The sequence below is a fragment of the Mesoplodon densirostris genome, chromosome 8 (assembly GCF_025265405.1).
Source record: "Mesoplodon densirostris isolate mMesDen1 chromosome 8, mMesDen1 primary haplotype, whole genome shotgun sequence".
Classification (NCBI taxonomy): domain Eukaryota; kingdom Metazoa; phylum Chordata; class Mammalia; order Artiodactyla; family Ziphiidae; genus Mesoplodon; species Mesoplodon densirostris.
In genome coordinates, this window is record NC_082668.1 from 5709318 (window position 1) to 5724577 (window position 15260).

Consider the following 15260-nt stretch of genomic DNA (forward strand, 5'->3'; position numbering starts at 1 on the left):
CTGTGTAAATTATTTCTAACTAGGTCAAGTGCCCTGAGTCCCTCAATACACATTCAGCACCTTTTCTGTCTTTAATTTCTCAACTCATCTACCACATAGAAAACGTGATAATTAGAAATATGTACAGGTGTTTTGAAAAATGACTTGCAGAACTGGAATATGATTTTCCAAATTATTTTAACCCATAATTGTTTTCCTATTAATTCCCCAGTTGCACAAAGAATACACCTTCATACAGCACTTCCGTATACATACAGGAGGTTGCATTTGTACATTTCAATCTCACATGTCATTAAGTGGACTTGTCAGTGAGGATTTTACTATAAATCCTTCATTCTGCAGATGTTGATTCTAACCAGGCTCAGGGTCAAAAATGAAAGTGACTCAGTTCCCCAGACCCTTTCTCTTCTAGGCAAGGATGGCCCTGTGATTCCTTAGAGTTGCCAGGCAACCACCCTGCCTGCTTTACTCAGGTGACTGTCCAGGGAGGCCTGTGACACCAGGACAGCTCACCTGAAGCTGCAGGTGTTGGCCTTGTGTACCCACGCCTGCTATTCTCACCTAGGTGTGATCATCCACACCTTGGGTGTGAACTGATTTTGTACTTGGAGTGTAGAAAAATATGCTGCTGTGTGAAAAATAAAGCAAACACTTTTTTTTTTTTTTTTTTTTTTTTGCCCTAAAGTGTGAGCTTCAGCTGAGCTGAACATATGTAATGTTATAGTGGAAAGACCAGTGAACTAAAACAAGTAGAGATAGAACTTTCTAGAATAAAATCCAAAATGGACTTGCCACAAAACTGACATTTGTTTGATTTTTAAACATCATTACAATTACACACAAACCTGTTCAGGCACTTGGTATTTGGCCTCCATCCTCTCAAGAGAATTGGTCAGCAGTGGTCATTGGGAAGTTGTTTATTCAACAAGCCATTCATCCAAGAATGTACTGAGTGTGAGTGTGCGTTGCCACAAGAGCAAAGAGCCATGGAAACAGATAGTTCAGCTTGTATCTCCCTTATTTGTCCAACGATCCGAGTCGTGAGGGATACACGGGTGTCTGTCATCAGCCAACATTGTACTTTGCCAAGAAAGGCATTAAAACAACTACGACAATTTACTATCTTTATCAGTTGCCAAAATAAAGGACACGTTAGCACTAAAAAGGCTTAATCTCAGGATCAGGGAGCGTTATCTGCTTTCTGTAAATCTGGCTTTCATGAAAGCCCTCCGTGCACTGTCCTTATTCCTCTCATTTTGGGGGGGACAGGTGGAAGCTTAGCAGGGCCAACAAGAACCTGTGCGCCAGCGTCTGGGAGACACCCCTTCGTCGGCTCGCAAGGGTGGGGGTTACGGGCATGGGTTTCTAGTTCACAAGGACCATGCTGGCGGCCATGTGGAGGATGAGCTCAGGGGGCGGGGCTGGAGTTGCAGGTACAGCGAGAGGTGATGGTGGCCAGGACCAAAGTGGAGCCCCGGAGAGAGAGGGGAGGAAATGAGACGGGGCGGCCCAGAAGCCTTAGAGGTCCATGGGATGGCACGGGTGTTGGGAGGGGAAGCCCCGAGGAGGAGGTCCGCTCAGGTTTCCACACTGTCTGCTGCAGCTTCTCACTGGCTTTTTTGGTCTAAAATATCTCAGTGACGCCTTCCATTCTTCTGTTTGGAGTCTGAGTCCTAGAACTGCTCCCCCCGACGGCCACGTCCTCCACAGCTTCCCTCCCCGACCACGATGCTTAACCAACCCCTCCCCACTTCCCAGTGAAGCCGTTCATCAACGCCTGGGACCCCCAGTCCTGACCCGCCGTGTTCTCAGAGGCCCCTCTTGGCCTCGCTGTTGCTGCACAATCAAAAGCCACACCGAGTCCATCTCCACCGTCCGTCGCCCACACCCTCCGGCCCCTGACATCCAGGTCAGTGCAGGGGCTTTGGGACCCCGGGCTTCTCCTTGGCTAATCCGACCCACACCTCCTGTCCGAGTCTGTCACCTCCTCACCCCAATCCCCAAAGCCTTCCCTTCCCTCTGGGTCTAACCTGGCATCAAGCCTGCTCACGACCCTTCGTAGAGCAGCGTAAATCCCAGCACCTCTCAACCCCTCACTTGTCCCCAAACCTGGCCTCATCAGAGGCCTTCCAGGCCGTCCAGATCTACACCCGCTCCTTCCCCTAAGGTCACGGTTTTCTCAGAATCCCTCATAGCACTTAACCTCCACCTGCCATCACACTGAACATGGATCTAGTTTATCGGCTGTTTCCCCACTAGCGCGTGGGCTCCACGGGCACAGGGATTACACCCCCAGCGCCTGGGACAGTGCCGGGCAAACAGAAGGTACTCAATCAGCATCTCTTAGTAACCCCCTTCCCCTGCCCTTCCAGAATCTTCTCAGGATTTCCCCTCCACCTTGGGGTTTCTTCTCAGAACCCCCAAATATACAACCACACTCTCATTCAAAGCCCCGTCACCCAACAGGCTCCCCCCTCCCTGGAATTCTTTCTTGGTCCACTCTCATGACACTGCCTCCATCTCCCTTGAGTTTTGAATATTTGCCCCTGCTCTGGGTTACAAACTCCTGGAAGCCCAGGAACTGACTCTTCTCCCTTGATGGGTCGCCCTTGAGCCTCGGCGTGCCCATGATGGCGCCCAGACCACATATACCGATGAGTAGCCAGCTGGCTCTTCTGCCAAGCTGCCTGCATCCCGCTGAGGTCTACGCTGCTCCCTCAGTCTTGGTGGTTCTTTTGCTGTCCCCAAAATGAAAATTGCCTTGAAAATTGTACTATATACATATAACATGAATATAGGTATTCTTGTATCGATAAAAAGCAAACCAGTTGAAATAGAAAGTTGAGAAAAATGACTTGAGATATTTAAACAGTCATAGACACAACCAGCTAATTTCTTCCAGTTTTTCTTCTCCCCTGTTACATACACTATTGGCTCAGAGAAGCAAAGCTTTAAAAAGACGATTCTTGCCAACCTGGAGCAGAAAATGTTAATACGAGCAATTCAAACAACAGGTATAGCACATCTTGGTGATTCACTTTCCTTAGGAGGAGCTTTTTTTTTTTTTTTTTTTTTTTTTAATAAGGGAAAAAATTGTATCTTTATTTTCATGAACTTTTAACTGAACATTAGCATTTCCTTCAAGTATGCATGGAGGCAACAAACCTCTATAATATTAGAAATTCCTGTGATTTTGTAAACAACTTCTAAATCTCAGATGTTTTTATGCCCATTAATGTTTTTGCAGCTATTGAAACCCTCATCACTACGTGGAGCTTACGGGGGGATACGAGACCTGCTACTAGGCAGTGTTATTTGGTGCATAAAGAAGCACATCGCAATTTTTAAAAATCTTTGGGTAACTGTATGTAAGAATAATTGATTTCATTTGTGATCCCAGGCCACGAATGCACATTACTTGATGCACTTATGTGATTCTGAGGTGTCTACAGACTTCATCAAACTGTCAAGGGGGTCATGGCACAAAAAGAGTTAAGAGCCCTGAATCTCACTCCCTAGTTTTCATAACCAGACCCTGGGGGTGCAGGGAGCTATAACCTTTTTCTTTCACATTAAAAAAACTGTGGTAAAATGAATATAAATTTACCATCTTCCTGATTTTTTTTTTTTTTTTTCCAGTACGTGGGCCTCTCACTGTTGTGGCCTCTCCCGTTGCGGAGCACAGGCTCAGCGGCCATGGCTCACGGGCCCAGCTGCTCCACGGCATGTGGGATCCTCCCGGACCGGTGCACGAATCCGTGTCTCCTGCATCGGCAGGCGGACTCTCAACCACTGCACCACCAGGGAAGCCCCATCTTCCTGATTTTTAAGTGGTTCCCTAAGTTCAGCAGCGTCAAGCACACGCATATTGCTGTGTAACCCACCAAGGATGAGCTCTCGGGTGGAAATGACTGGGTCTTAAAAAAGGAAAACTTGTTTTACATGTTCTTTGTACCTCAATAAAGCTAAAATTCCAAAAACAAACCCAAAAGGGAAAACTTTGGCTAAGTGCAAATATTTTAAATACTCCTGATTTTAGGGAAATGGTCACAAAATAGTAATGCCCAGCATGCACACACATCCTGCCAGAGATCTGTGAGGGCATGGTGGAGACACCCGTCTAACCCTGACCCACAGCCGGGTTGTCAATGAAACTGCCCCAGCTCTGGCTTTGGGCATTTGCTTCTCAAGCAATGGCTTTCACACCGTTTCCTGCTTCTGATGTGGCACGGCTGGGGGTGGACAGAGCTGGGCGTTGGCCACTGGGCCAGCTGGGCCTGTTCGCTTTCCCTGAGTCTCAGGGTTTCCATTTGTGAAACCAAGGTGGTCCGGGGGGTTAAACAGAACCAACCTTTCGTAGAGCACAGGCGCTAAGCAAAGCCTGGGCACTTGGCATTCCCTTTTGCCCCAACATTCAGGTTACTTGACTATTTAGGATGAGATCATTTCAATCTATTCTATGTAAAACTCAATTTTATTACAGCAAAAACCAAGGTCCAAATATACGTTGCCCTTGTGCCAGGAAATGAATCATTAGGGCATGTCATTGTTGTTGGTGTACACTCCATTGAGTTCCATCCTTGCCATGCTTTTCCCTTTGAACTCTTTTTATTTTTAAAAAAATTTATTTGGCCATGCCAGGTCTTAGTCGAAGCACGCGGACTGCCCAGGGATTGAACCCGGGGCCCCCTGCATTGGGAACGCGGAGTCTTAACCACTGGACCACCAGGGAACTCCCTGAATTCTTTTAAAAATATGAGCTGGGTTTGATGCCTTCACTGCTGGACAAGATTCACTTATTTTTAACACTGGTTGTAAACCCAGCACAAGGCCCATTCTACCCACTCCAATAGCCAAAGTCATCCACATTCTGAGATGCATTCTTATGGCAGAGGTATGGGTAGTTCCCTCATGCAACACACATTTATTGCACAAAGCTCTGGGGACTCAGAGACGAGTTTAGACACGGTCACTGCCCCAAGGAGCTCAGTGTGGCTGATGAAGGAAGGACAGGTGTTTCACCTCAAGAAGAGCACAGGCAAAAGCAGGGAGCTCTGAGAAGGGGAGATAGTCAAGGGAGTTCTGCAATTGGGGGTGGGGAAACCCAGAGCTGACTGCACAATGGCACGAGGTGCGTCTCTGGATCTTCCTTTGTATCCCGCGGAGGGGGGAGGAGCCTGGGCAGGTGGACTAGGTGAGAGGGTGCTGGAGTAGCTTGGCCATAAAAAGGAATGAGAGCAAAGGCATGAGGCAGAGGTCATTAAGTGCAGGTATGGCACTAGGAATGGTTGGAAGACCAACTCTGGGCTGCGGGGATCTGCCGACCAGACCCCTGGAGGGGAGGGTCCCAGGACGAAAACTGGGCTTGGCGGCTGTGGCCAGGTGACCGGAGACTACCTGAGGGGTGGGGTCTTGGTGACCACAAAGTAAACGATTTGGTGCATGCCCCGTTTGATGTGACTGCTCGACAGTCAGGCGAAGACCGAGGCAGGAATTGACCATGCGCAAAATTGTCCTTTTCTTTGGGAAATCAGAGAACAGCTTTTTTCAACGAAGTCTTTCTTCTGAATATGTGGTCCTCAAAAACACCTACAAATACCATAACTTTATATGCCAATTATTACCATTATCAATATCAAAATCAACATCAATAAAGAACAGGAGGGCTTCCCTGGTGGCGCAAAGGTTGAGAGTCCGCCTGCCGATGCAGGGGACACGGGTTCGTGCCCCGGTCCGGGAGGATCCCACATGCCGCGGAGCGGCTGGGCCTGTGAGCCATGGCCGCTGAGCCTGCGCGTCCGGAGCCTGTGCTCTGCAATGGGAGAGGCCACAACAGTGAGAGGCCCGCGTACCACAAAAAAAAAAAAAAAAAAAAAAAAAAGAACTGGAAAATTTAACCAAGCTTCTTGGAGTAGCCTAGAGAATATTCAGTAAAAGTAGAAAAGTCGTTCATGTTCAGACTAGTAGTGCCCAATTCTGGACGTGCGCAAGCCAAGGAAAACTAGCGTGACTAAGTTCTCCTCATCTTTACCTGACATCATCCAGGTGTGAGAGGGATGTTTCCCTTTTAAGAGCAAACCCGTCACCCCTCCAGCTTTTCTGTTTACAGCAGTAATCTGGGAATACGGAACCTGAGATTAAAGCGATGCCGGCCGCCGTAACTCCACAGCCTCCGGGGCCTGGAGGTAAACTCTGGTTGCTGCAAGGAAAGCCTTCAAAGGGGTCATTCGGGGACCTGGGCTTTGCTGCCTGACTCTTCCTCACCTTTAGGTCCCTGGAATTCCTTCTGTTCAATTGGGACAGTGGAGGGGTGCCCGGAAGGTTCTCTGGGACCGGCCTGATGGTGCCTGTATCACCAACAGTCACGTGCCACTCGCTGAGTCACTCGGCCACACTTACTTGCCAGGGAAGTTGGAAAACACTTGAGCTGTTTGCTCAAGAAGAAAGTAGGTTTGGTGACCTAGCCAGTTCCATCTGAAGTAGTTTCCCCTTTTAAAGATTTACCTTCCTCTGCCCCTCTGACTTTTGCATTAACCTGGGCAGAGACCTCCAGAGAGATCCAGCTGGATTCCTTCCCTACCTTTCCCCAAGCAAGCCACATGCAAAGGCCTGGGAGAAGGAGGTGGGGCTGTGAGTTGAACTCTGTCCTTCAAGATGGGTCGGAGGTCCCATCCCCCCAACCTGTGAACGTGACCTTATTTGGAGAGTGTCTTTGTAGAAGTAATCAAGCTAAGAGGAGGTCACACTCAATTCAGGTGGGCCCTCATCCATGACCGGGGTCCTTAAGAAAGGAGAGGTTTGGATGCAGACACAGGGCAGACGGCCAAGCGATGCCTTGATCTTGGACTTCTGGCCATCAGAACCTCAAGAAAATAAATGTTATTTTACGCCACCCGGTAGGGGGAGCTTAATCCAGAGACAACAGCTCTGGATTAAAGCCTCCACTTCTGCCACTAGCCGTGCAAGTCACTCAGCTGCAAAATGGGTGTCAGGATACGGCTGGCGGGGCTGGAACTGAGCAGCACGGAGGGTACAGGTGCACCCTGAGGTTCTTGCTTGTACAACACGCCCCAGGCCCGTGGTGGGGAGGGGGTGAGCCTTTTGCGGTCCCTGTACTCTCTCTCTCTCAATGCTGCAGACACCCTGTTCCCCAGGTCTGGCCTGGCCTCGGGCTCACGGGTGCCTACTCAGCCTTTGGCCTTGGATTAAAGTTACTTCTCAAGGGGGCTCTCCTTAGCCCCACTCCTCCCCACCACCTGCAGGTGGGGCTGGTCTCCATCAGTTGCCCCCCTACCCTCATCCTGTTCTCTCCCTGGGCTTGGTTCGGAGGGCTTGGTGAGCGCAGGGCCCATGGGAGTCCGGCTTGTTGTAACCTGATGAAGATGCCCAGCATTCAGAAACGGCTCGGCCCTCAGCTGTGTATTGTGGGTTTGGGATTGGCCAATTCCAGGTACACAGGACCAAGAGAAAGGAAAGCCACCCACTTGCACCCTTTGGGTGCTCTAGGCAACACTGATTCCCATTAGTTAGCTGATGACTGAGATCCCTATACTCCAAGAACAATTAGATCAATAGCAAGAAAACAGATACCCACTAAACCAACGGTCACACTGTCACCTAGGGGAGACCGGGTTGGGACGGAGCCACTGTTCTATGCACAGATACTTACACTAGGTTTTGTGTTTTATTAAAAGTCTGGGTGTGTACAGAAAAAAAAAACCACACACACTTATGTTAAAATATCCAAAGAAAATTTACTGCAACTTTCGTAGAATTGAATTTGTGCTACAAGACATGTTGCATAGGAAACTATTTAAAGCCCCTGAGGAAAAATCTCAATATTTAAGGTGCGACTGGTTTTGTTTCTTCTTTGGGGAAGAGTGAGAGACGCTCTCTGGGAAGACTGAAGGCGGAGAGTGAAGAACCAGTATGTCAGGTGAGTTCATGTGATGATTTGGGGGAATTGTGTATCTTGGTTCTTGCAGCATAAAACATGTAGTGTTTTTTTTTTTTTTATTGTTGTTGTTTTCTAGTCAGCGGGTCTTCCGTATTTGAATCAATAGATATATAAGAATGTTTTAGCCCAATAAAGGATTTACATTGATTATACTAAGTAATCAGCATGTTTCCAGAAAGCAGATTTAGAGAATGAGATGCCAGAACCCCAGATGGCCCAGCATCACTCATGTAAGCACAGCGCATATCCTGGCCCCTTCCTGGGGATCAGCTCTGTTGATCTGCCAGGATTTCTTCCTCCCTGTCCCTCACTCTCTTCCGAGATGCATCCACAACGCAATTGTAGAATTCAGCCCAGCAAGTTGATCTCCAACCATCAAGGTTATCAATGCAACAGTCCGCCAAGTCCCAGATTTTATGTGGGGAACATTTTCAGATGATATTCATCCTGCTCAGGAAATCTTCATATTGTTTTAAAAAAAGAGATTTCCCTATGCTATTTATTTCCAAGGAGAGATGGGCACACTGGGAGGGGAGAGGGGTTACATTTTAAGTGGAATGAAATAGAGAATTTGGCAAATGGCAGCAGGCACCTCTAGACATCAGCGTAGGGTGTGCTTGTGGTGATGTTTTCTTCGTGCCCAGAGGAGAGGCTTCGAGCTCCGCAGCAAGCACTCCCCTGTCCCCGGGGAGAAGCAGGACCTCTCAGAGCTGCAGGGGCCACCTCTCTCCAAATGGTGTAGTTCTCTTGCAGGATTAAGGGCGCACAGGCAGGGGCCGTAGAGAATGCCACCTGCCCGCTGCCTTCTCATCTCAAGTGCACCCAATCGCTCCTGTTGGATTTCACTCTTCCTGCTAAAGCTCAAAAAAGCTTCCCCTGTGCTGTGGCCATTCCTTTACTGCAACACGACGCCAAGGTACAGAAGGTAATAAAAATCACAGGGAATCCCAGGACTAGGACAGCCTCGGAAAGAATCGGCACGGACCACACTCATTTACTGAAACACGACGTTTCCTATTTGATTTCTCTTTTTTTTTTTTTACAAGTACAGAGGCAAAAAGGTCCAACATCTGAACGAGTGTCTTTCCGTGCTAAGTGTTGAAATGCAAAGAGAATCTGGCAATCAGAAATGCCCCCATGACCCTTAAATACATATATACATCTGTAACATAATTTAAAAAGGTCTTTATAGAACATAAAAACCTCAACAGCATCTGCCCCTATGAAGTGTTTTCTTTTTTTTTTTTTACCTTTATGGTCCATTAAAAAATTAGATACCACCTTTCTCGTACGCCCCGCCCCCATACTTTAAAAAAAAGTTATTTAAATTTAAATTTATACTTAACAAATAGAAAGCTATTTGATTGGCAACAACCTGCAGTAGAAATTCCCTTCAGGTCTCCCCCGTGACAGAGGAGGCGGGTGGAACATCGCGTGTGCTCGGTCCTGGGTGTGGATCCAGCCAGGAGGGACCCTGGGTCTGTCTGAGCTGACCTTCCCTCCCTCCCCAGCTCTACGTGCCCGCCTGGGCATCCGGAGCAGACAGAGGGCACACGCCCCGGAGCAGCCCTCCGGGAGGGCATCAGGAGGTCAGAGACCCGTTCAAATCACAAAGTCGTCGTGATCCACGGGACTGAAAGCAGCCGCTCGCAGGATGTCCAGGGAGTTGACCATGATCAGGGTCCCTGTGAGGTGTTTCCAGCGCTTGGTGATGGGGTTTTTCATCTTATCCAGGCCGGTGTGCAGCTCCTGGATGACATCCCGGTAGCTGTCCCCGATCTGGTGGCTCCAGGTGAGTAGAAAGTCGTACGCGGGCTTCCACATGGCCTGGGTAGTGGAGTTGTCCAAAACCAAAAGAGAGAGAAAGGATTAGGGGACACTGAGAGACTGGGTCCTAGAACCTCTCCTAGTACCAGCATCTCTGTTCATCACTGATGCTACTTTTTTTTTTTGCTGTACATGGGGCTCTCACTGTTGTGACCTCTCACGTTGCGGAGCACAGGCTCCGGACGCGCAGGCTCAGTGGCCATGGCTCACGGGCCCAGCCGCTCCGTGGCATGTGGGATCTTCCCAGACTGAGGCACGAACCCGTGTCTCTTGCATCGGCAGGTGGACTCTCAACCACTGCGCCACCAGGGAAGCCCCACTGATGCTACTTTTTAAAGAGTGAAATGAACCCAAAGAAGCCGCCTCCGTCCTGGGCCAGCACATTACAGAAGGAGGAACACACCTTGTGTGAGAGCAGGTGTACAGTACCAAGTAGCGACCGAACAAAGAGAAAGGATTCCTCTTTCCTTCCAACCTCCCGTAGCACTTTCCATTTATTTAGAAACTCATCACATCCATAAAGGATGCCCTTATTCTTGGGACTTCGGCTTCCGAGGTCTTGCAAGCCTGACTGTCTTTCCAGAAACTTAAAGTGACCACCACAAGACAAGTGAGAAAACAAAGACTCCCTGAGCAGGAACCCAACCAGCCTTGGCCAAAGCTGACAACATACCAGGTATGCATTTCACACCGTGCAGGGCAGAGCCCCAACCAGAACTGATCACAAAGGGCTCCGTCAAGCATCATCGGGTGGAAGGTAATTTAAGATCAGGATCAGGGACGGATGGGGCAGTTGCGAGGATGCTGTTCCAACGTCCCACTTGATGGGAGAGTGGCCTTGCCGCCGCCAGGGCCCGGGCTCACAAAACTAAGGATCGCGAGAAGGATGAGACTTGCTCCCGCTCGGCGAGAGCCTGCTACGTGCCAAGCACTTGCCTTCACGTTTTACCTACGTGGTCCTCGTAACAACGCTCTACAGTAGACATCATCATCACTGCATTTTACAGGTGGAGGGGAGGGCAGCCCCACTCACCTCGCTGTCCACCACGCCATTCCTGTCCCGGTGAGGAGACTCGTATGCGTCCATCTGCTGCTTGGACACCTTGGCGAGCTTCTCGGCCAGCTCCCTCCAGCGCTGGGCCACCTCGACCGCTGTGGTCAGAAGCACGAAGTCCTGGATGAGTCTGACCACCAGGCCCTGGCAGTCCATCTTCAGTAAGGCCTAAGGAGGAGGGAGCAGGCGTGAGGCGGGACACAGGGCAGGCTCTGGTTTCACGGGAGGCCTGCACCGCACAGACCACGAGCCGGTACCCTCACCGCTGCCAGGCCTGAGCGCTGGCACTGCCGGGACTCCCAGGTGCAGGAAAAACCACGATCTGTGGGAGGTACTGGGTCCCCCGCCCACAAATTCTCGTCCTCCTGGAAACTCCCAACGTGACCGAATGTCAAAGTAGGGATCTTTGCAGATGTAATTAGCTAACCTGAGGCCCCACTGGACGAGGGTGGGTCCCTCATCCAATGACTGGTGTCCTCATAAAGAGAGAAACAGACATGCAGAGACAGAGAGAAGAAGACCACGTAAAGATGGAGGCAGACACGGGGTGATGCAGCCACGTCACTGGAGCCACCAGGAGCTGGGAGAGGGGCACAGGCCAGACCCCCTCAGAGCCTCCAGGAGGAGCCAGTGCTGCTGACACCTCCAGACCTGTCACAGGATAAACCTCTGTGGCTCGGAGCCTCCCAGCTTGCGGTACTTTGTTGTGGCAGCCCCAGGACGCTGACAGGCAGGATGCGTGGGATGACAGCTGTTCATCTGTTCCCTCCCCGACTGGGGCACCTGGAGAGGTGATGCCCTTTGCCCAGACAGCCAGCTCGGCATGGTCTGGGGCTCAGAGCAGGACAAGCTGATGTCAGCAGGTGGGGAGCCCTAACGGGCAAAAGAGGTGCAGGTGAGGGCTCAGATCCAGGCCTCTCGGGTTCTGGAGACACACGAAGGCCTCGCGTGGAGGGGAGGCTAACAGGACCATCAAGGAAGTCTCCAGAATTGATGGGACTGTTCCCTTGACAAAGTTGCGAGAGCCGTCTAGTGTCTCTAGGATGGGGATCACTAACTATGGAGGGACAGGGGCTCAGGAGGGAAACAAACGCCCGTCAGCCGGGAAGGAGGCAATGGGCAGAGCCTTGCCCAAGTCCCGGCTCGGCCCGAACAGCACAGGGCCACCTTGGACTCGATCCCCCATCCAGGAAAGGGGCTGGTCAGTCAGGCGGGCTTCCAACACAGGGCCCCACGTCCTGTGGGTTCTGTGCGGCCCCAGGCTGGAGGCTGTGTCACATGAGCGTTTCTGGCTCAAGGCAAAAAAGCCACACCAGTAGGGCAAACCCGCAGCCCTCCTGTCCACACGCATCACCCCAAGCTACGAGCTACACGGACGGCTGCTGGGTGTTGGGCTGCGGGTCCGGTGAGAGCCAGTACAGTGAATGTGCAGCTTTGGGTGTCCAGGATGGAGCCCCAGGTAGGGGGAGAAGGCGTGGTGAGGACCAGGCTCTCATCTGTGGAGCCTCTGCTGTCCAGCACATCCTCGGACTACAGCCTGACACCTGCAGAAGCGACGGGGTCTGAGACCCCCTTGGGTCCCCGGACGTCGAGGATGCAACCAAAGAGATGCTGCTACCAGTCACCAGGCCCGGCCTTCTTTCTGTCCCTCTACGCTCTGTCCAAGCACCTGACGTCACTTCAAGGCTCCGAAGAGAAAGTGTTAAAAACAGCAACTGACCAACCAGCCAGCCCCTCCCCAGCTGAGCCAAACACCCGCTCACATGCTCCCTTCAAACATTTCATGAAGACGCAGGCGGCCTGGCATCTGTGCAGGATCAATCTGCAGGGCTGCTACTTGAAAGAACACAGCTATTTTTAAGTATTCTCACCTACGTTTTATGTTTATTTGGGGGGAACTTAACAAATGAAGAAATGGTGACTTTTGGGGGAGTCTCTGAATGCAGAGGCTGATGCCCCAGCATCTCAATCTTTGCCTTTAAAACATAAGATCAATCTGAGGCTGTCCTGGGTCCGAGGGGGCTATAAAGGTGGGAAGGCAGAAGGGAGCTTGAGGACCACGTGGTTCTTTTCTGATTTTTATTTTTGATTTTAAATAAACTACCTTCACTGAGTATTTCCAGCGAGCCGGGTGCAGGGTGCATCTACCTCTCAGAACCCCCATGAAGGGAAGCCAAGCTCACCCCAATTTGCAGGTAAAATCGGAGGGAAAGGGAGGGGCTCCCATATCTGGTGAGTGTCGGAGCCGGTCTGGCCTCCAGGCAGCCTGTCCCCAGCTGTTACCCACCGTGTGGGTTGCACGGTGTCTGTTTTATAGACCCCGTAGATGCTGGGGGGCTTGTCCAGGGTCCCACAGCTCGAGGGCACAGAAGTGGAGGCAGGTCCAGATTTCCCGGTGCTCAGGCCAATGGCCTTTCCAACTGCGTGGGCACCACGTGACATCAGGAACTGAGCACGAGGCTTCATCTCAACGATTTACAGATTTCAGAAAATGGTCTCTGAACTTTGGTATCTTCAAGTGAAATTGTTTGAAAAAACTTAAATGTTTACTAGATTTGTGCTGCAGAAGATGTGAAGAGTATACAGGGATGTGTTTATGGTACGGGGGAGACGTGTGATAAATTGGTAGAATTCTGGATTTAAATTCTTTTGCTTGAATAAAAAACAACAACAAGGTCCTACTTATAGCACAGGGAACTATATTCAATATCCTGTGATAAACCATAATAGAAAAGAATATGAAAAACAATGTATATAAATGCATAACCGAGCCCTTTTGCTGTACAGCAGAAATTAACACAACAATGTAATTCAACTCTACTTAAATAAAATAAAATAAATTAAAAAAAAAAAAAGTTGGGCTTCCCTGGTGACACAGTGGTTTAGAGTCTGCCTGCCGATGCAGGGGACACGGGTTCGTGCCCCGGTCCGGGAAGATGCCACGTGCCGCGGAGCGGCTGGGCCCGTGAGCCATGGCCGCTGAGCCTGCGCGTCCGGAGCCTGTGCTCCGCAACGGGAGAGGCCACAGCAGTGAGAGGCCTGCGTACCGCAAAAAGGGGGGAAAAAAAAGGAAAAAAAAATTCTTTTGGCGTGGTGTGGTTTGAGCCCAGACACACAGGAGAGGCAGGGTGCCCTCCAGCCACGCCTGGTGTCCTGAGAAGGCGTCTGGCCAACCTCCCGTGACAATGGTCCCACCCAGGCTTCCTCAGTGTCCCAGCAGTGTCTGTGTGCTCAGTTAGCATGCTCCGCAGGTGGCCTTGTTTTCCAGGTAACAGAACACTTCAGAGTCACCTGCTTCTGATTCGGGTATCCCTGGCGGAGGCGATCAAAGCTGCTCTCTCCCAGGACACTGGGTGCAGGCACAAAGGTCCTGAGAAACTCAAACCCTCTCTCTGGCCTCGAGCGGTCACAGCTGGGGCACAGCGCTGCCCACACCACCGCCAAGGGGTAGTAGCTCATGCATTTTTTTTTTTCTGAATGGCACATTTTGGGTGCCCACCAAGTCTCAGCAATAGAACATTTCTCAGTGGCAGGGATATGGTGCTGGAACCTTTTCCCTGTAGCATCCTCTTTAATTTCTGCACACACACCAGTATACACAGGTGATACCAGAAATAAAGCACAAGGCTGGTTCCAGCTGGACTCTCACGAGCTGGAGTGACCCATGACTTAAGTCAGAGTGGCCAAGTCTGTCCCAAGGGCAAGACAGGACCTATTTTTGGCTTTGCGGGCGTGGCGTCTCTGCCTCAGCCACTCGACTCTGCCAGTGGGGCGTGCGAACAGCACGACAACACTTGAACGAGTGGGCAGGGCTGCGTTCCAGTAAAATTTCATTTACAAAAGCAGGTGGCCCGCGGGCCAGTGTGTCAATCCCTGTTTGAAGAGACAGTATTATGAAAATACAACAAGACATCACTCTGCTGTACGTTCACTTCACCCCAGTCGTGCTCCCATTCCTGAGATGCTGGAACACCAGAAGGGCAGTCCCCATGGCAACCCTGCTCCTCCCTGTATTAGCAGCCTTGGGCTGTGGGACCACCTGGCAGGAAGCCCCCAGGAACCTCCCTAAGTGCACATCAGGGAGTTAACTGTGTCCTCTTCTGGGGGATAAAGAGATTTTGCTCCTGATTCAGAAAATCCCTCCACGCCATCCTCACTAGCCCTAGCTCTCCCCAATCTCAACATCCCCCCTTATTTTCATCAGTTTTCAAGGTTCTCGGTGTTGATTTCACCCCGCACCTCACTCCTAAAGCAACCATCCACCTTGACTTATCTCCTACAGTAACTTTCCCTTTTTCAGAGAAACTTCTCCAAGAGCCCAGAGCATCCTTCCTTCCTTCCTTCCTTCCTTCCTTCCTTCCTTCCTTCCTTCCGTCCCTCCCTCCCTCTCTCCCTCCCGGCCGGCCAGGAGGACAGACACTG

At 50.7% G+C, this 15260-nt stretch overlaps 1 protein-coding gene across 2 annotated transcripts in view; it reads right to left on the reverse strand.

The window, feature by feature from the left end:
• Window positions 1–7748: 7748 nt before the first annotated feature.
• The window catches only part of SH3BP4 (SH3 domain binding protein 4), a 95329-nt gene continuing 87817 nt past the window's right edge, over window positions 7749–15260 (reverse strand). For both annotated transcript variants that reach the window (XM_060106571.1, XM_060106572.1), the window contains 2 exons: window positions 10818–11006; window positions 7749–9784 (listed from right to left, as the gene is read on the reverse strand). In XM_060106571.1, the coding sequence (XP_059962554.1) occupies window positions 9560–9784; window positions 10818–11006 (414 nt within the window). In that variant the 3' untranslated portion in view covers window positions 7749–9559. The remainder of the gene's footprint in view (window positions 9785–10817; window positions 11007–15260) is intronic.